The sequence below is a fragment of the Salmo trutta genome, unplaced genomic scaffold (assembly GCF_901001165.1).
Source record: "Salmo trutta unplaced genomic scaffold, fSalTru1.1, whole genome shotgun sequence".
NCBI lineage: Eukaryota > Metazoa > Chordata > Actinopteri > Salmoniformes > Salmonidae > Salmo > Salmo trutta.
The window spans coordinates 342,005-364,446 of NW_021822688.1; the positions used below are offsets into that span (position 1 = coordinate 342,005).

A 22,442-nucleotide genomic window follows, 5' to 3' on the forward strand; every position below is an offset into this window, starting at 1 on the left:
CTCCTTCCACATTTAGAAACCTCATTTTCAGTGTTCTATTTCAGAATGTTACTGTTAAGTAGTTTGATAAGGCAGGCCATTGTGTGTTTGATTAGTTTAGAATTAGTCGAATGTTTCATTCTGTTTAAGATAAAATGCATGTGCTGCATATTCCGTCCATATACTTGTCAAAGAGTTCTCTCATGGCATAGGCTGCGTCAGAAATCAACCACAGTGTACATAGACTTAGCCGTAACGAACTAACAATGAACTAACTATCTCTCTGGTAGAGATATTACTGTAAAAACCAAAATGGACATAGGCAGAAGTGACACGCACACTTGCTAGCCACAAGGCGCGCTGTCGACACGTGGAACAGAACAGTAAATCTAACAGGCGTTTTAATGTGTCACCAAAGGTGATGTTCAAATAGCATGATGTTAAAGATGAAAACAGTGGGCCTAACTAACTGCCATCCAGTCATTATCCTATTCCTGCATCAAGTATTCTTTATTTTGTCACTGGTGAATGTTGGTGGTGTTTTAAAGCTGTGTGTGTTTCTTTAATAGCAACAATCTGTCCCTATATATCCATTGTAAATGTGTATTTAACTCTACGTAGTCTAGCCATTGTGTAAAGGTGGTGTAACTGATGTTTTGTGTTGCTGTGTCACTGTGTGGCTCCACGGGGATCAGTTATGTGGCGTGTGACCCAAATGCGCAGGGACGATTGGTCGGAGGTCATAGAGGGACACGCCCACCAGACAATCGACTGTCAATCAATTTGTCAATCACCCATCAATCAGTTTGATAATCTGATTGGGTAATAAGGAGCATCTTGCTGTGACTGGATTGGGACACACTGGTAGCTCCTCCCTTTAGAGAGACTCATGCTGCTGTAGAGACACACACACACACACACACACACACATACACACATACACACACGTTTATAAGACACTGCTGTGTCTGGCTCTATGCAAACAATCTGCTTTTTTGCTCACTGCCTGGGAACACACACACATCTGCTCTGTACTAGGTGCACGGGGCAGGGTGAGAAGCCATGATGGAACTGCCTCTGACCGGAGACACTTCTGCCACAATGAGGACTTTTACTTTGAAATGTATGTCTGTTTTAAACAACTTTTACTTTGATCTTTTTTTTCTTTTATCTGATGTTTTACTTCCAGGTTGATAAGGCTTCAGTAGATGTTCTTGTGTTCGCATGGCTTCCTTCTTTCTATCTTTCCTTGTTTCTTTCCTCTGTTTTCTTTTAAAACTGAATTAAAATAAAGAGGATTTAAGGTTGGAGAGAACAAATGAATGGCGGAGAACAACGCGATTGTGCAACACAATAGTTCGTCAAACAAACATTTTCATGTTTCGTTTTTTTATATATAGATTTGAATAAACAGTGTGTTCTAAATAGTATGTAGCATGCTTAGTCATAGTACATAGTTAATACTTTGAGTAAGCATCAGTAGGATGGCGTCTTTAGTCTCAGAATGTCCTTCTCCTGTGGTTCACCCCTGTGGCTCACAGTAGTAACTACACTGTAATGTTATCTTGCTCCTCTCCCACGTGTCTGTGCATGTGCGTGTGTTGAATGATGATTGTCTTGAAATTTACAGAACCCCAGACGAAGCCGATAGCCAATGAGATCCCAGCCTTGACTTTAAAGCCCCTCCCCCTTAGTCACACACATTCCAGACCGTCAACCAACACCCAGTCCGCAGTGATGTCATCGACCTTGATGTCATAATAGGGTTCCGTTCTCCCTTTGATGAACACACACACACACACACACACACACACACACACACACACACACAGCTAAATAGATGCTTTGGAACATTTAACATTTACCCAAATGAAGTTACGGAGATGGAGAGAAAGTGAGATGAGATAAGCCTGCTTGGCAAATCAGGGAAACAACTGTGAAACAAATGCCTCTTCTCAAATATGGACCTGACAGACACACACACACACACGCACGCACACACACACACACACACACACACACACAGGCGATTTCCCATTATTTAATATGTGGGGGCGGCATGACGACATGAGGTTGGGAACTCTGGGTAGGAACTCATGGAATGAAGAGCAATGTGGCCAGGACAGATCTAGACATACTAGAGCAGATTGAATGTGTGCCTGTAATACCCTTCTATGTACTAGTGCACTGCTTTAGGCCAATCCTATATGGATTAGTGTGCCACTCCAGATTTAGTGCTAGAAACACACTCTGAATGTGGACATACTACAGACCACTCTCAGATCGATCCCAAAACACACCCAATTCTGACCGACTGGAAGACTACATGATTCACTACAAGTAGTCCCATTCATAAGCAGATGTCCCACTCACATACAAACATACATCCGCACACACACACACACACACAAGCACACGCACGCGTACACACACGAATACACGCGTACACACACGTACACACTAGAAATAGTTCAGGCGTCAGGGTGTGATGTCCTGACCAGCTGCTCTGACAGCGAGGAAGAAAGAGAGAGAGGGCTTGTCTGTTCTTGTCAGGGTACGGATGACTCCTTTCAACTCCCACAATTCCAGCGCCAGATCAATAGGAGGGGGTATCTCTGCACACACAGCTCTTAATATGTCTTCTACGATGTCATATGTCAATGCTTTCCACTCATCAAAGGGCTACAGGGACAGGGGGTATATGATTAGAGCGAGAGAGAAGAGGTGAGGGAGAGGGGGTGAGGGAGAGGGAGAGTGGCAAACAAACATGCAAATACCCCCCAAGATAAACCCAAATTCTGTCCTCACTGTAACCGGCGGAGCGGGAGAGGAATGCGACAATATTTATTCAATGCAAAGCAGTGACCTTTGTTCAATGTCAAAGTGCCTATGTCATTTTATCTACCCCAAATAGTCTAAATAGTATGAATGGCATTTTGATCGTCAGAACTCTTCAAACTGCCTGAGGGTGAGCACCAGGTATGTAGGTTTACAGAGTTTAAATAGCCTACTACAGATAAATTAACAGGATTTATTTCTCAGGCATTGGAATGTTTTCTAACATAAATTGCCACGACTGATTCTGCAGCTCATGTTGAAAGCTGTGGTGTATAATGTTATTCTGTTGAGTTATGGCACCGGGCTACAAGCAATATACTTTTATTGTTATGTTTATTTGAGACCATGCGCAATGAAAGCATAAATCTCAGAGGCTGAATCTGATGCATTGTAACCGATTACAAACAGGTCATTTTGGCCCCTATGCGGTCCCTGGGCAGGTGTACAATAACACATTCACCATACATACAACAGATGAGTCATGGGCAGTACAACAGACGTTCTATGTAATACGAAGGTTTCATATCCTCTTTATTTCTAGACCAGGGCTGGCCAACCGTCCTCCTGGCCAACCGTCCTCCTGACCAACCGTCCTCCTGGCCAACCGTCCTCCTGGCCAACCGTCCTCCTGGCCAACCGTCCTCCTGACCTTGGCCAACCGTCCTCCTGACCTTGGCCAACCCTCCTGCAGGATTACCCACATTGGGCCTGTTACATAATCATCTACATGGAGACCGCTGCAGGCTTTTGCTCCTGCCCTGCTCTAAAACGAGCCCCATATGCCAACAGGTATGCTCCTAAAAAGCCCGTCTCACCTCTGCCACCAATCTGACAGGTTGATTTCGAGAGAGAGAGAGAGATTGAGCTGAATGGGGCTAGATCCATGGATCAGGTGGTGCAGAGGCGAGAGCACTACTCCCTGCAACACTAAATCCATAATACCTTCTATACCACGCATACCCACTTCTACTGCAGTATGGGGGTGTGTAGTATGGTGCTGTGTGTATCTGAGAGTAGGGCCTAGATTCAACCCGTTGTGCTGCAGATCCACTGTTTCGCGCGATTGAAATTTAAAGGCAATGTTCGGATACTGCATTCACGGTAAAACGCTGCATTGTTGAATCAGGCCTAGGGCTTCTTCTGCCCCCAGAAGTAAGTCGAGCTTCTTCTGCCCCCAGAAGTAAGTCGAGCTTCTTCTGCCCCAAGAAGTAAGTCGGGCTTCTTCTGCCCCCAGAAGTAAGTCGAGCTTCTTCTGCCCCCAGAAGTAAGTCGGGCTTCTTCTGCCCCCAGAAGTAAGTCGGGCTTCTTCTGCCCCCAGAAGTAAGTCGAGCTTCTTCTGCCCCCAGAAGTAAGTCGAGCTTCTTCTGCCCTCAGAAGTAAGTCGAGCTCTAGGCCTGATTCAAAAATGATTGAAATGAAAAGGTTATTTCAGATTGAGCCGATATATGCTGCGTTTTTACCATGAATGCAATATCGGACGGCCTGAGATTTAAATTTCAATCGCGCTAAACAGTGGATCTGCAGCACAACGGGTTGAATCTAGGCCCTACTCTCAGATACACACAGCACCATACTGCAGTAGAACTGGGTATGCGTGGTACAGAAGGTATTACGGTAGAAATGGGCGGGCTTAGCCTCCATGTGCCGCCGCAGGGTTTGATTGACAGCTCGGATTGTCCCAGAGAGCGCGCTGCGCGGGCAGAGTCTAGGCAGGGGGATCCAACAACCAGCCCTGGAGAAAAAATAACACAGCAGCGAACGTCTGTTTCAACATTATTTTATTGCAGTGAGGTGAGTTCTATTCTACACTTTTATGTTGTTCTGTTACATGTTAAAACTACTTATTAGAATAGTACATCGTATTAAAGTGGGAGTTAAGAAGTTTTGGGGGATTGTGTGAGTGCTTGGTTATGGAGCGGTGACGCCGGCAGACGGTCTCGGTGAGCTGGCGAGAGGAGAGGAAAAGGGAAAACTGGCTGGGGGGGGAATCGAAACTTTTAGGGATTTTTTTTACTTCGTGTCCGAAACTGCGTGGAAAGTTTTTAAAAAACGTGGCCATTAAAAGTGTTGGTTTTTATATCGCAGTTATATGGGAATGTGATATCGTTTGGATGATTTTGTTTGCGTTGTGGGCCATTTCTGCTGTTTTGCGAAATAATGTTTTTTCGTCTTCGCAGAGACTGACGTTGAAGAAGTGAGTGCGCAACTGAATAAAACTCTCTTTCTCTCTCCGTTTCTCTTTCTTTCTCCTCTGTTCTTTACATAACAATCTACAGGCCCAGCTGTCTCTGTTTAAAAACACTGTTTTACTTGATCAAAGCGAAGTATGTCTGTTTTACTTCAAGGGAAAAAAATAGTTGGATTGCAAGATGCTGATGTGACGATTTGGCAGGGGTTATGAAATAGTGTGGAGGGACACAATGTAGCTCTTTATTGCATGAACGGTATTACCGATGATGAATTGTTATTGTATACGATCACAACGCACTTTTCCTAGACTGTGTGTAGTTTGTAGCGTATTGAAGAGAGGATACTGTGTCCGAAGCGGAGAGAGGTCTCTCAACTCCAGCATAGCCTGGCATTCCAGTAAGCCTGTCTGCTCTCTCTCTCTCTCTCTCTCTCTCTCTCCCTCTCTGTCTGTCTGTCTCTCCCTCCCTCTCTCTGCAGACGTGGAAGTCCAATGCAGTTATTTCATGTGCTTAATGATTTTGTTTCCAAACGACAGGCATATTGTTGTCAGACTTTTTGAAATCGATGCTTCACTTTATTATTTAGAAAACGTTTTTTCATTTTTCGCCGATGAGTTGATACCCTTAGTTGAAAGGTTAACTTAGTTTTAAGTAGTCTACAAGCTAACTTCATTTTAGGCTATTATGGGATATGCTTGTCATTATCAGTAGGGTGTTGTGTCACCGTTATATAGCCGGTATAACGTTATGTCGTTCTGATAATACTGACATTTCGTTGAGTTGCGAACGCTGGATCTAGAGGGTAAATTGGAGAAAAATAACATAAGTAACAAACACGCGCACGCACACGCACAGAAAATATGAGAAATCCGATCCCAAATAGATGACGTCAGATGACATTCCTTCGCTGTAAGGCTGATGTGGCCTTCTGTGTGCTGTGTGTGCCTTTATCCTGGAATAGGGATATCTCAGACACTCTCGGAAAAAATCCGTGTCTGTGATTTGCAGTGGAATCTGACTTCTACAGTTATAGATTAAGTTCTGAAGAGTTTTAGATATTTGGAAGAACTCCTGTGTTTGTGGCCCATAATATCCTAATATGTAGCCTGCCTTTGTCAGCTATATAATTATAATGATTTAATAATTTAATTTTTGTGTTGAGGTATTGGCATATGGTTGGCATCAGGTGTTGTACCAACTGCTCTATCGGTGTGTGTGTGAGTGTGTGTGTGTGTGTGCCTGCCTGTGTGTGTGTGTGTGTGTGTGTGTGTGTGTGTGTGTGTGCCTGCCTGTGTGTGTGTGTGTGTGTGCCTGCCTGTGTGTGTGTGTGTGCCTGCCTGTGTGTGTGTGTGTGTGTGCCTGCCTGTGTGTGTGTGTGTGTGTGTATGTGTGTGCCTGCCTGTGTGTGTGTGTATGTGTGTGCCTGCCTGTGTGTGTGTGTGTGTGTGTGTGTGTGTGCCTGCGTGTGTGTGTGTGCAGATTTCAGCAGCAGTCTCTCCTCCCATGAGGTGTTGTTTATCAGGAACATCATTACAATAATAATAACAACAGTAACATTATAGGAATCCACCCTAGAATAACATCATTACAATAACATAACTGTATCTTTCCTATTGCCATCATAACTAGAAGGTGACCGTCTGGGTAGGGGTTTTTGTTCCTAAACTGGCTATAGGTGTGTGTGTGTGTGTGTGTGTGTGTGTGTGTGGGGGGGGGGGGGGGGGGGGGACTACAGTCTTTAGGCCACCATAGGACCGTGTGGGCGGTCTGGTCTGGTCAGCTGGCAGCAGCTTCCTGCTTCCTGTGGCTGAGACTTCTCATTGGTCACGCTGGGAGAAGCATTCTTTTCCACTGAGGTCATGTGGTTAGCATCTGGAATGGACAGGAGAGAGATGTCCTCAAAAAGGGCTGGAACCTAGAGATGCAACATATGGGTACTTCCTGAAACAGACTGAACAGGATCCAAGTCTGACTTGGATGTATTTATTCAGTGGAATAATGACACATTTTTCTCCAAATCTTAAATGAATTACACACACACACACACACACACACACACACACACACAGACACAGACACAGACAGGATAACTACCAGGGGGTAACCAGCTGATGAAGTATGACTTTCATTTATTTAAGTTAAATAAATATACCTTGGTTAAAGTGGCATTTTAAAGGTTTACTTAGCTAAGGTAGGGCTGGGCGATATGGCCAAAATATCATGTCATGGTATTTTTCACATTTTTAACAGGCTTTTGGCGGTATTTTATGTTTTTGATGAATAAAAGTGCTAAATTTGCTTTATGAGTAGTGCGTGACCCTAGGGTGGCAACACATACATTCTAAATTATTTCAATGGGTCTTTCTCCATTCTGATTGGTTTATACTGTTCAATTCAACTTCAACCTAAAATCATTTCCTGCATTTCCATCAATTTCTGGATTCATTTGAGATCATTTCCACACTGCCACAATATGGGCAAAAATACTAGGCCTTATTTTTAACCAAATGTTGCAATTGCGATTTAGATCAACATATTTGGGTAAACTTTTGGAATCATGGAAATAGAATGCTTACTATAATTCAATAGTTAGAATATAAATAATAGTGGGCACTTTGAATGTAGTGTTGTTTGACATGACAACAAATGAAAATGCCATGGACAAGCTATTGTGACAGGGTAGGAACCAAAGTAATGTTCAGTGTTCCCAAGGGGACCCTATAATCTTTGGCTACATTACATCTTTATTCATATAGCCAACATATTAATGCTTCCTTTATTCCTCATTGTTTTAGAAGATACTGTTGCACAAACAACATGCTAATTTAAGCCTACACCAGTACTGATATCAGGCAGTATTAGCTAGCTGCATTTGCTCTGACTCAGTACTTTTATTAGCTAGCCAGCTAACTAGCGATTAGCATTAGTGGCTAACACGTTTTAGCTTAACTTGCTAAGAAAATACAGACTAGCACAAGAAATGTTGTTTTTGTTCCAAATAATCCATATTTATGTCCAAATACCTCAGTTTTGTTCGTGCGTTCAGAGCACTATCCAAAGGGTAACGCGCGAGCGCGGAACGAGAGACAAAAAGTCAAAATGTTCCATTACCATACTTAGAAGCATGTCAAACGCTGTTTAAAATCAATCTTTATGGTATTTTTTACGTAAAATTGCGATAATATTCCAACCGGACAATAGCATATTCATTCAAGAAGAAAAAGAAGGAGGGGCGCGCTCGCGGGACCGAGCATATCCAATCCCTTTGTTGCCAGGCAGACCATTCAGTAACTGAGCTCCTATACTCTGCCCAGTGACAGGAAAATGCTCAAACCACTTTCTGAAGGCTTTAGACAGCCAATGGAAGCCTTAGGAAGTGCAACGTCACCCCACAGACACTGGAGCTTCGATAGAGAATCAAAAGAAGAACTACAATTCTCAGACTTTTCACTTCCTGCTTGGATTTTTCTCAGGTTTTTGCCTGCCATATGAGTTCTGTTATACTCACAGACACCATTCAAACAGTTTTAGAAACTTCAGAGTGTTTCCTATCAAAATCTACTAATACTATGCATATTCTAGTTTCTGGGCCAGAGTAGTAACCTGTTTAAATTGGGTACGTTTTTCATCCGGCCGTGAAAATACTGCCCCCTAGCCCAGACAGGTTTTAACAAACCAAACATTAAAATACCGTTATGGAAGGTAAAGTAAAAACCCAAACCGGTCCGTGCATAAATACCGGTATATAGTAAAATACGGTATACCGCCCAGCAGCTTTTGTTTCATGAGTGTGTGTGTGTGTGTGTGTGTGTGTGTTAGGTTCAGTGTGTGTGTTGAAGGATAATTGTCTTGACATTCTCAGAACCCCATACCAAGCTGATAGCCAATGATGTTCCAGCCTTGTGTGTGTATTAGCGAAAAGTTTACCTCCACTGCCTGCCACTGTGCTGAGTGGTTCTCCTCCCTATTTTGTCCTCCTTGACCGAGCATTCACAGAAAGGTTCCATCTGATTCACAGACAGAGGCCTTCTCTTTATCTTCTTTCATCCCCCCCCCAGCCCCCCCCCCCCCCCCCCCCCACACACACACACTCTCTCTCTCTGAAGGCTGGATCCCAGCGCCTTATGTTTACTTGGCACAGACCTGTAATATTTACCCTCCTCTTTCTCTTTCTCCTTTTCTTTCTATTTCTCCCTCTCTCTTTTCACCTCCCCACCTCTCTCCTCCTCCCCTTCCCCAACTCTCTCCTCCTCCCTCTTTTCCCCTCTATTTCCCCTCCCATCTCTCCTTTTCTCCTCTTGGTGATTTCCTGCATTGTTGACAGTTGATTTAGACAGAGATAAAAGAAGTCTTTCAACCCCCGTTTCAAACCCTCCCTCTCCCCCTCTCCTTTCCTCCCTCTTTCTCTTGTCCCCTGTGTCCTCCTTGGGGATGCAGGGCTCTATGTCTCTCTCAGACCATGAAGAGAACTCTACCGTATCCTATGGCTGGCACTGTAGACGTTGGGACTAGCTAGCAGTGTTAGCTTCTCCTAGCATTGCAGCTAACATCCTCCTGCATTATTGTAGTGATTTTCATTGCTGACAGTGTTAGCTTTCCCTAGCGTAGCTATGTTATTAATATGTCACTCATGGCTAGCAACATTAGCTTCTCCTAGCCTAGCCACTAACGGTGGAAGGTAAACGTGTGTTTGTCTCGTTGGTCTTAGTGAGTGAGCATGCCTACATTAGTACACACATACACACACACACACACACACACACACACACACACACACACACACACACACACACACACACACACACACCTGTGACATAACTCACATTTTCGTGCCTGCATTAGCATGCTAGGCGTGTTAGCATGGCTATGGAAAGTTCCATCTGCTCTTAATGGCTGTTTTATGCAGATGTGTGTTTCACGGATGTGTATGTGTGTGTTTGTGTGTGTCAGTATACTGTTAAATCTTCTTCAAAAGGAAATATAAATTGTTGCTAAATTGCTGCAATAACTCAATACATCGTTATAATGATAGGCTAGAAACATTAGCATCAACCAGGCCATGCCACACCCCCTCCTCCCCTACTTACATACCTCTGTCATTTCTACCTCTCCTCTCTCTTCCCCCTTTCCCCTTTTCTTTTTCTTTGCCCCTCCTTGCCCCCAAGCAGGACCCCCCACAAATCATCACACACACACACACACACACACACACACACACACACACACACACACACACACACACACACACACACACACACACACACCTCCCTCCCCCAGCCTGGGGTCACAAGGTCAAATTCCTCCTCCTCAATCAAGCCTCAGGATTTGTATGTGTAGCCTATACATAGGTGTGTGTGCGTGCCAGTTCCATTCCCACTTCACTGCAATGTCCTCTCCACTCTTTGGGACTAATTCCATATTATTCTAACGGATTAACTCTCGGCCCTTCCTTTGTCTCACATACATGCACGCTCACACACCCACACTAAGAGAGACCAGGCATTCTGAGGATATATTCCAACACACAGTGGAATGTGCATACTTTTCCATTGTGATCTCTCTCTCTCTCTCTCTCTCTCTCTCTCTCTCTCTCTCCCTCTCCCTCTCTCTCTCTCAGATTCAGTCTTTTACGATGACTAAATGTCACACTGTGCGATGTTGCTAAATGAAAATGTTGATATCATCCTGGTTAGATTGTACAATTTGCTTCAGTTCTGTTGTCACATTCTGTCGTTGGCTTGCGAGGCTACATCAGCCGACGCAGACTACATCAGCTGCAGCGGTGTATTTGATCCGCACATGTTCGGAATAAACTTAAAGTATACATCTAGAAATAATTTTCACATATAGACCTTATTTTTTTTTTTTATGTCCGAACTTCCCTAAAATAACATGGCTGCTGTGGTACAATGTTTATTTTGTGTATTTATCAAAATCCCATCAGATAGCCTGATTTCAGATGACATGTAGTCTCAACAAGATTATTAAGGAAGTCGTTCTTCTTGAGAAGCATGTTAACGTTTCAATCAAACTATTATATTAATCTGACCATTCACAATATTTATATTATTGTGTGCATACTTAGTGCCGGGGTTGTTCCTATTGGTCAGTCACCGGGATCGGCTCGTAACACCAGCCCACAATACACGATAAAGGCTCAACGTTTCTGACGGAGCCTACGACCGCACGCAGCGTTGCTTAATCGGCAGATGTAAACCCTGTCACGCTGAACGAGCCAAGACGTCCGACCGTCGTTGTGGGCTAATTCGTTTCCTAAGAATTAGCCCACAACGCCCACATTTTGCTGGGACGGCAAAACTGTGGCAGAAGACGGCTAAAATCATATAGTTTGTGCGGGCCTTAAAGAGGAAGTTCACCCAGAAAGACTTCTGGGACCTTTATAATGCTTGCCTGACCATTTCTCACCACCCCAGACAATTTCTAGGTCCATTGCTTGAGTATTTGGATGTAGTTTATAAGCTAATTCTACCCCTCCGGGATCGTCTGATTCACATCATGGAGGAGGTCGAGCATCAGACCGACGATGCAGAAGAACAGGACCTGTGTGTGTGTGTAAACATCAATCCTGGGGTTCTGGAGAGGTTTTTCAGAACGCCCTGGATCAACTGGAAGCACTTGCCACACCTGACGGCCCAAATGGGAAGCTCTCTGAAAGTGTAAGTGTTTTGGAAATTGGGATATATTTTATTATTCCTCTCTAAGATGCAAATAAATAGCTAGCTAATGATACCCAACTGTATTTTCTAGTAACCTGCCTACACTCTATAATGTAACTGTACCTGGCTACTGTAGTCTCCCCTTGAAGTTAGATCAACTAGGTAAACAGTGTCTAGAATGAGTGGATGCGCCACATAAGTAGAATGTTTGGGATGCGTACTTCACAATATGGTCTAAATAATCAATATTGTATATTACCAAACACTGTAAGAAGTATAAAGTCAATAGTGTTAGTGAACAAAATGCAGTGGTGTAAAGTACTTAAGTAAAAATACTTTAAAGTACTATTTAAGTCGTTTTTTAGGGTATCTGTACTTTACTATTTATATTTTGGACAACTTTTACTTTTACTTCACTACATTCCTAAATAAAATAATGTACTTTCTACTCCATAAATTTTCCCTGACACCCAAAAGTATTTGTTACATTTTAAATGCTTAGCAGGACAGGAAAATGGTCCAGTTCACACACTAATCAAGAGAACATCCCTGGTCATCCCTACTGCCTCTGATCCGGCGGACTCACTAAACACACATGCTTTGTCTGTAAATGATGTCTGAGAGGTGTGCACGAAAATGGTGCCATCTGGGTTGCTTAATATAAGGAATTTGAAATTATTTCTATTTTTACTTTTGATACCTAAATATATTTTAGCAATTACATTTACTTTTGATACTTAAAAGTAAATAAAACCAAATACTTTTAGACTTTTACTCAAGTAGTATTTTACTGGGTGACTTTCACTTTTACTTAAGTGATTTTCTATTAAGATATCTTTACTGTTACTCAAGTATGACAATTTTTCCACCACAGTATTTTCTTTGCTGCAATTGCCAGTCTAGCTTTTACACCACTAATATATTGATTAGCCTGTAAACCCACATACTGAAGAGGAAGACAAACAGCCTCACCATTTCAACAATGACTTGGCCATACAGTCTTCAAGTCTATAAGGCAAGAGAGCTGTCAATCATTTTGTGCCATCATCAATATGGCTTTGAAATGAACAGGCCTAATGATCCCTGAGCCCATTGTTATATTTGATGTTGTATAGGCCTAGACCTATTTGTTCTTTTGATTGTTGTATGTAACATTGTGATTTTGTTATTTTCTCTCTAGTTTTGACAACACAGACTGGTTTCCTACGGGATCACTTTGGAGTGGATGCTGAGGGGAGAACGTCTCGGTCGAGGCTGGGTCTCCCAGCCTGTGTGGTCGAGGCAATTCGATCTAAATACCCTGACCCCAACGCTGACCCCAAGCTATGTTGGATTCCAGGAAGTAGAGGAGGCTCACGACATAGTATACAAATAAATGTTTTAAAGAAATAACATTGTATTCCAAGTTTTTTAAATAAAGACTTTAAACACATAATAAACTATAAAGACATTGTAAAACATATAATTAAGTAATAAGGAACGTGGGGGTGTGTTATATGGCCAATATACTACGGCTAAGGGCTGTTCTTATGCGAGATGCAACGCGGAGTGCCTGGATACAGCCCTTAGCTGTGTTATATTGGCAATATACCACAAACCCCTGAGGTGCTTTATTGCTATTATAAACTGGCTACCAACGTAATTAGAGCAGTAAAAATAAATGTTTTGTCATACCCGTGATATACGTTCTGATATACCACGGCTTTCAGCCAAATCAGCATTCAGGGCTCGAACCACCCAGTTTATAAAACACAACAATTACTGTCACTCAGCATTAGTTATGCTCTGTTCGTAAGCAAGCTACCATGGACAGTGGTGTAGAGACAGTAACAGGTGGGAGAAGTCCTGTTTCCATCTCCACAATCAACTCATGCAGGCTGTTCTAGATCAACACATACCAATATTGTTACAGCCACTTGTGTGCAGCAGTAAGGATAAAAAAAATCCTGAGAAATATTGACTGGCCTGGCCTCCCAAAGCCTGGACCCTGGGACAACTGTACCTGAAGACTGACTGCCGACAACATGTCTTGGTCTTGGGTGTGGAAGCCTTCTACAAACGAGGACAACGGACCATGGTCATTATAAAACGTATGGAAAGCAATATTCTTTCTACTGTTCATATTCTTCAAATCATTCTATCCAACTCAGCTTGTCTCTGCCACATCCCCAAATGCCACCCCAGCCCCTCTCCCCAGTCCCTCTCCCCAGTCCCTCTCTCACCAGACTCTAGTGCATCTTGCTGGATGTCCGGCTGCTCCACAAAGTACTCTGCTTGGCTGCAGAAGCCCTGGCGGTAGCTTCTAGGGAAATGGTTTTGCTTCAGAGCTTCATTTGTGGGGGGCACATGGGCATTCAGATTGAACCCGAGGGAAACAAATACAAACAGATAGATGCTTTTATCTAGTGTCTGGTACCCTGTCAGATACCTGTGTGTGTGTGTGTGTGTGAGACGGTTTTGTTCCAGTGAAGCATTGTCAGTTATAAGTCCTCCATTAACAAAACCTACCACTTGCATGGACTGGAATGGTGCTATGTAGACATCGACGAGGCTGTGGGGGTCTGGAGACAGGCGGGAATGCAGAGGGAAAGGAGGACGGGGTGGGTGGCTGCTCAGACGACGGGGACATCCAATCCTAGTTTAGGGAAGGGGTGGAGAGACGGTTATGTGGTTTTCACAGACACACTTCAGGACAGGCAGGTAGCATGAGTGTTAGCCACCTCTCACACTGCCTGACGTCAGACAAGCACAGAGAAGCTCCAGTACCCACCCACACACATTCAGAAGGGTGGAGCAGAGGGCACCTGGGGGAGACAGCGTTTACCTGGATATTGTCTGAGCCGTCTGTCTGTGGCCAGGGCTCTACTGTGTGGGAGGGCTGGTGGCGTGGAGGAGTGGATGGAATACCATCACATGGCAATTACAGTCTACTGTCTACCTAGTGTGTGGAGTAACGGTACAGTTTACTGTCTACCTAGTGTGTGGAGTAACGGTACTGTCTACCTAGTGTGTGGAGTAACAGTACAGTCTACTGTCTACCTAGTGTGTGGAGTAACGGTACTGTCTACCTAGTGTGTGGAGTAACATTACAGTCTACTGTCTACCTAGTGTGGAGTAACATTACAGTCTACTGTCTACCTAGTGTGGAGTAACAGTACAGTCTACTGTCTACCTAGTGTGGAGTAACATTACAGTCTACTGTCTACCTAGTGTGTGGAGTAACAGTACAGTCTACCTAGTGTGGAGTAACAGTACGGTCTACTGTCTACCTAGTGTGTGGAGTAACAGTACAGTCTACTGTCTCCCTAGTGTGTGGAGTAACATTACAGTCTACTGTCTACCTAGTGTGTGGAGTAACATTACAGTCTACTGTCTACCTAGTGTGTGGAGTAACATTACAGTCTACTGTCTACCTAGTGTGTGGAGTAACAGTACAGTCTACTGCCTACCTAGTGTGTGGAGTAACATTACAGTCTACTGTCTACCTAGTGTGGAGTAACAGTACAGTCTACTGTCTACCTAGTGTGGAGTAACATTACAGTCTACTGTCTACCTAGTGTGTGGAGTAACAGTACAGTCTACTGTCTACCTAGTGTGTGGAGTAACATTACAGTCTACTGTCTACCTAGTGTGGAGTAACAGTACAGTCTACTGTCTACCTAGTGTGGAGTAACATTACAGTCTACTGTCTACCTAGTGTGTGGAGTAACAGTACAGTCTACTGTCTACCTAGTGTGTGGAGTAACATTACAGTCTACTGTCTACCTAGTGTGTGGAGTAACGGTACAGTTTACTGTATACCTAGTGTGTGGAGTAACGGTACTGTCTACCTAGTGTGTGGAGTAACATTACAGTCTACTGTCTACCTAGTGTGTGGAGTAACATTACAGTCTACTGTCTACCTAGTGTGTGGAGTAACAATACAGTCTACTGTCTACCTAGTGTGGAGTAACAGTACAGTTTACTGTCTACCTAGTGTGGAGTAACAGTACAGTCTACTGTCTACCTAGTGTGGAGTAACAGTACAGTCTACTGTCTACCTAGTGTGGAGTAACAGTACAGTCTACTGTCTACCTAGTGTGTGGAGTAACAGTACAGTCTACTGTCTACCTAGTGTGGAGTAACAGTACAGTCTACTGTCTACCTAGTGTGTGGAGTAACAGTACGGTCTACTGTCTACCAAGTGTGGAGTAACATTACAGTCTACTGTCTACCTAGTGTGTGGAGTAACAGTACAGTCTACTGTCTACCTAGTGTGTGGAGTAACATTACAGTCTACTGTCTACCTAGTGTGGAGTAACAGTACAGTCTACTGTCTACCTAGTGTGTGGATTAACATTACAGTCTACTGTCTACCTAGTGTGGAGTAACAGTACAGTCTACTGTCTACCTAGTGTGTGGAGTAACAGTACAGTCTACTGTCTACCTAGTGTGGAGTAACATTACAGTCTACTGTCTACCTAGTGTGTGGAGTAACAGTACAGTCTACTGTCTACCTAGTGTGGAGTAACGGTACAGTCTACTGTCTACCTAGTGTGTGGAGTAACGGTACAGTCTACTGTCTACCTAGTGTGTGGAGTAACGGTACAGTCTACTGTCTACCTAGTGTGGAGTAACAGTACAGTCTACTGTCTACCTAGTGTGGAGTAACATTACAGTCTACTGTCTACCTAGTGTGGAGTAACGGTACAGTCTACTGTCTACCTAGTGTGGAGTAACGGTACGGTCTACTGTCTACCTAGTGTGGAGTAACAGTACAGTCTACTGTCTACCTAGTGTGTGGAGTAACAGTACAGTCTACTGTCTACCTAGTGTGGAGTAACATTACAGTCTACTGTCTACCTAGTGTGTGGAGTAACGGTACAGTCTACTGTCTACCTAGTGTGGAGTAACAGTACGGTCTACTGTCTACCTAGTGTGTGGAGTAACATTACAGTCTACTGTCTACCTAGTGTGTGGAGTAACAGTACAGTCTACTGTCTACCTAGTGTGTGGAGTAACATTACAGTCTACTGTCTACCTAGTGTGGAGTAACATTACAGTCTACTGTCTACCTAGTGTGTGGAGTAACATTACAGTCTACTGTCTACCTAGTGTGTGGAGTAACATTACAGTCTACTGTCTACCTAGTGTGTGGAGTAACAGTACAGTCTACTGTCTACCTAGTGTGTGGAGTAACGGTACAGTCTACTGTCTACCTAGTGTGGAGTAACGGTACGGTCTACTGTCTACCTAGTGTGTGGAGTAACGGTACAGTCTACTGTCTACCGAGTGTGTGGAGTAACATTACAGTCTACTGTCTACCTAGTGTGGAGTAACATTACAGTCTACTGTCTACCTAGTGTGGAGTAACAGTACAGTCTACTGTCTACCTAGTGTGGAGTAACAGTACAGTCTACTGTCTACCTAGTGTGTGGAGTAACATTACAGTCTACTGTCTACCTAGTGTGGAGTAACAGTACAGTCTACTGTCTACCTAGTGTGTGGAGTAACATTACAGTCTACTGTCTACCTAGTGTGGAGTAACATTACAGTCTACTGTCTACCTAGTGTTTGGAGTAACATTACAGTCTACTGTCTACCTAGTGTGGAGTAACAGTACAGTCTACTGTCTACCTAGTGTGTGGAGTAACATTACAGTCTACTGTCTACCTAGTGTGGAGTAACAGTACAGTCTACTGTCTACCTAGTGTGTGGAGTAACATTACAGTCTTCTGTCTACCTAGTGTGGAGTAACATTACAGTCTACTGTCTACCTAGTGTGTGGAGTAACATTACAGTCTACTGTCTACCTAGTGTGGAGTAACGGTACAGTCTACTGTCTACCTAGTGTGTGGAGTAACAGTACAGTCTACTGTCTACCTAGTGTGTGGAGTAACAGTACAGTCTACTGTCTACCTAGTGTGGAGTAACATTACAGTCTACTGTCTACCTAGTGTGGAGTAACGGTACAGTCTACTGTCTACCTAGTGTGTGGAGTAACAGTACAGTCTACTGTCTACCTAGTGTGTGGAGTAACATTACAGTCTACTGTCTACCTAGTGTGTGGAGTAACAGTACAGTCTACTGTCTACCTAGTGTGTGGAGTAACATTACAGTCTACTGTCTACCGAGTGTGTGGAGTAACATTACAGTCTACTGTCTACCTAGTGTGGAGTAACATTACAGTCTACTGTCTACCTAGTGTGGAGTAACAGTACAGTCTACTGTCTACCTAGTGTGGAGTAACAGTACAGTCTACTGTCTACCTAGTGTGTGGAGTAACATTACAGTCTACTGTCTACCTAGTGTGGAGTAACAGTACAGTCTACTGTCTACCTAGTGTGTGGAGTAACATTACAGTCTACTGTCTACCTAGTGTGGAGTAACATTACAGTCTACTGTCTACCTAGTGTGTGGAGTAACATTACAGTCTACTGTCTACCTAGTGTGGAGTAACAGTACAGTCTACTGTCTACCTAGTGTGTGGAGTAACATTACAGTCTACTGTCTACCTAGTGTGGAGTAACAGTACAGTCTACTGTCTACCTAGTGTGTGGAGTAACATTACAGTCTTCTGTCTACCTAGTGTAGAGTAACATTACAGTCTTCTGTCTACCTAGTGTGGAGTAACATTACAGTCTACTTTCTACCTAGTGTGTGGAGTAACATTACAGTCTACTGTCTACCTAGTGTGGAGTAACGGTACAGTCTACTGTCTACCTAGTGTGTGGAGTAACAGTACAGTCTACTGTCTACCTAGTGTGTGGAGTAACAGTACAGTCTACTGTCTACCTAGTGTGTGGAGTAACAGTACAGTCTACTGTCTACCTAGTGTGGAGTAACGGTACGGTCTACTGTCTACCTAGTGTGGAGTAACGGTACGGTCTACTGTCTACCTAGTGTGTGGAGTAACAGTACAGTCTACTGTCTACCTAGTGTGTGGAGTAACATTACAGTCTACTGTCTACCTAGTGTGTGGAGTAACAGTACAGTCTACTGTCTACCTAATGTGTGGAGTAACATTACAGTCTACTGTCTACCGAGTGTGTGGAGTAACATTACAGTCTACTGTCTACCTAGTGTGGAGTAACATTACAGTCTACTGTCTACCTAGTGTGGAGTAACAGTACAGTCTACTGTCTACCTAGTGTGGAGTAACAGTACAGTCTACTGTCTACCTAGTGTGTGGAGTAACATTACAGTCTACTGTCTACCTAGTGTGGAGTAACAGTACAGTCTACTGTCTACCTAGTGTGTGGAGTAACATTACAGTCTACTGTCTACCTAGTGTGGAGTAACATTACAGTCTACTGTCTACCTAGTGTGTGGAGTAACATTACAGTCTACTGTCTACCTAGTGTGGAGTAACAGTACAGTCTACTGTCTACCTAGTGTGTGGAGTAACATTACAGTCTACTGTCTACCTAGTGTGGAGTAACATTACAGTCTACTGTCTACCTAGTGTGTGGAGTAACATTACAGTCTTCTGTCTACCTAGTGTGGAGTAACATTACAGTCTACTTTCTACCTAGTGTGTGGAGTAACATTACAGTCTACTGTCTACCTAGTGTGTGGAGTAACATTACAGTCTACTGTCTACCTAGTGTGGAGTAACGGTACAGTCTACTGTCTACCTAGTGTGTGGAGTAACAGTACAGTCTACTGTCTACCTAGTGTGTGGAGTAACATTACAGTCTACTGTCTACCTAGTGTGTGGAGCAACATTACAGTCTACTGTCTACCTAGTGTGGAGTAACGGTACAGTCTACTGTCTACCTAGTGTGGAGTAACGGTACGGTCTACTGTCTACCTAGTGTGTGGAGTAACAGTACAGTCTACTGTCTACCTAGTGTGGAGTAACATTACAGTCTACTGTGTACCTAGTGTGGAGTAACATTACAGTCTACTGTCTACCTAGTGTGTGGAGTAACATTACAGTCTACTGTCTACCTAGTGTGTGGAGTAAAATTACAGTCTACTGCCTACCTAGTGTGTGGAGTAACATTAGAGTCTACTGTCTACCTAGTGTGGAGTAACAGTACAGTCTACTGTCTACCTAGTGTGTGGAGTAACAGTACAGTCTACTGTCTACCTAGTGTGTGGAGTAACAGTACAGTCTACTGTCTACCTAGTGTGTGGAGTAACGGTACAGTCTACTGTCTACCTAGTGTGGAGTAACGGTACGGTCTACTGTCTACCTAGTGTGTGGAGTAACGGTACAGTCTACCGTCTACCTAGTGTGGAGTAACGGTACAGTCTACTGTCTACCTAGTGTGGAGTAACGGTACGGTCTACTGTCTACCTAGTGTGGAGTAACGGTACGGTCTACTGTCTACCTAGTGTGTGGAGTAACATTACAGTCTAATGTCTACCTAGTGTGTGGAGTAACATTACAGTCTACTGTCTACCTAGTGTGGAGTAACGGTACAGTCTACTGTCTACCTAGTGTGTGGAGTAACAGTACAGTCTACTGTCTACCTAGTGTGTGGAGTAACATTACAGTCTACTGTCTACCTAGTGTGGAGTAACGGTACAGTCTACTTTCTACCTAGTGTGGAGTAACGGTACAGTCTACTGTCTACCTAGTGTGTGGAGTAACATTACAGTCTATTGTCTACCTAGTGTGGAGTAACAGTACAGTCTACTGTCTACCTAGTGTGGAGTAACGGTACAGTCTACTGTCTCCCTAGTGTGTGGAGTAACGGTACGGTCTTCTGTCTACCTAGTGTGTGGAGTAACAGTACAGTCTACTGTCTACCTAGTGTGTGGAGTAACAGTACAGTCTACTGTCTACCTAGTGTGTGGAGTAACAGTACAGTCTACTGTCTACCTAGTGTGGAGTAACATTACAGTCTACTGTCTACCTAGTGTGGAGTAACGGTACAGTCTACTGTCTACCTAGTGTGTGGAGTAACAGTACAGTCTACTGTCTACCTAGTGTGTGGAGTAACATTACAGTCTACTGTCTACCTAGTGTGTGGAGTAACAGTACAGTCTACTGTCTACCTAGTGTGGAGTAACAGTACAGTCTACTGTCTACCTAGTGTGTGGAGTAACAGTACAGTCTACTGTCTACCTAGTGTGTGGAGTAACGGTACAGTCTACTGTCTACCTAGTGTGTGGAGTAACAGTACAGTTTACTGTCTACCTAGTGTGGAGTAACATTACAGTCTACTGTCTACCTAGTGTGTGGAGTAACAGTACGGTCTACTGTCTACCTAGTGTGGAGTAACGGTACAGTCTACTGTCTACCTAGTGTGGAGTAACGGTACGGTCTACTGTCTACCTAGTGTGTGGAGTAACAGTACGGTCTACTGTCTACCTAGTGTGGAGTAACAGTACAGTCTGTCTACCTAGTGTGTGGAGTAACAGTACAGTCTACTGTCTACCTAGTGTGGAGTAACAGTACAGTCTACTGTCTACCTAGTGTGGAGTAACAGTACAGTCTACTGTCTACCTAGTGTGTGGAGTAACAGTACAGTTTACTGTCTACCTAGTGTGTGGAGTAACATTACAGTCTACTGTCTACCTAGTGTGTGGAGCAACATTACAGTCTACTGTCTACCTAGTGTGGAGTAACGGTACAGTCTACTGTCTACCTAGTGTGGAGTAACGGTACGGTCTACTGTCTACCTAGTGTGTGGAGTAACAGTACAGTCTACTGTCTACCTAGTGTGGAGTAACATTACAGTCTACTGTGTACCTAGTGTGGAGTAACATTACAGTCTACTGTCTACCTAGTGTGTGGAGTAACATTACAGTCTACTGTCTACCTAGTGTGTGGAGTAAAATTACAGTCTACTGCCTACCTAGTGTGTGGAGTAACATTAGAGTCTACTGTCTACCTAGTGTGGAGTAACAGTACAGTCTACTGTCTACCTAGTGTGTGGAGTAACAGTACAGTCTACTGTCTACCTAGTGTGTGGAGTAACAGTACAGTCTACTGTCTACCTAGTGTGTGGAGTAACGGTACAGTCTACTGTCTACCTAGTGTGGAGTAACGGTACGGTCTACTGTCTACCTAGTGTGTGGAGTAACGGTACAGTCTACCGTCTACCTAGTGTGGAGTAACGGTACAGTCTACTGTCTACCTAGTGTGGAGTAACGGTACGGTCTACTGTCTACCTAGTGTGGAGTAACGGTACGGTCTACTGTCTACCTAGTGTGTGGAGTAACATTACAGTCTATTGTCTACCTAGTATGTGGAGTAACATTACAGTCTACTGTCTACCTAGTGTGGAGTAACGGTACAGTCTACTGTCTACCTAGTGTGTGGAGTAACAGTACAGTCTACTGTCTACCTAGTGTGTGGAGTAACATTACAGTCTACTGTCTACCTAGTGTGGAGTAACGGTACAGTCTACTTTCTACCTAGTGTGGAGTAACGGTACAGTCTACTGTCTACCTAGTGTGTGGAGTAACATTACAGTCTATTGTCTACCTAGTGTGGAGTAACAGTACAGTCTACTGTCTACCTAGTGTGGAGTAACGGTACAGTCTACTGTCTCCCTAGTGTGTGGAGTAACGGTACGGTCTTCTGTCTACCTAGTGTGTGGAGTAACAGTACAGTCTACTGTCTACCTAGTGTGTGGAGTAACAGTACAGTCTACTGTCTACCTAGTGTGTGGAGTAACAGTACAGTCTACTGTCTACCTAGTGTGGAGTAACATTACAGTCTACTGTCTACCTAGTGTGGAGTAACGGTACAGTCTACTGTCTACCTAGTGTGTGGAGTAACATTACAGTCTACTGTCTACCTAGTGTGTGGAGTAACATT

General features: G+C 43.7%; 2 protein-coding genes across 6 annotated transcripts in view; both read left to right on the top strand.

Annotated features, from left to right (window-relative positions):
- LOC115183335 (fibronectin type III domain-containing protein 3B-like) overlaps positions 1-3,487 on the top strand; it is a 23,973-nt gene extending 20,486 nt beyond the window's left edge. Inside the window, exon 4 of the mRNA XM_029744668.1 lies at positions 3,359-3,487. Coding sequence (XP_029600528.1) covers positions 3,359-3,487 — 129 coding nt within the window. The remainder of the gene's footprint in view (positions 1-3,358) is intronic.
- Positions 3,488-4,522: 1,035 nt separating this feature from the next.
- Positions 4,523-22,442, top strand: part of fndc3ba (fibronectin type III domain containing 3Ba) — a gene marked incomplete at its 3' end in the record, with an annotated part of 84,123 nt that continues 66,203 nt past the window's right edge. For 2 of the 5 annotated variants that reach the window (XM_029744677.1, XM_029744676.1), the window contains 1 exon segment: positions 4,525-4,608. 5 annotated transcript variants of the gene reach the window in all.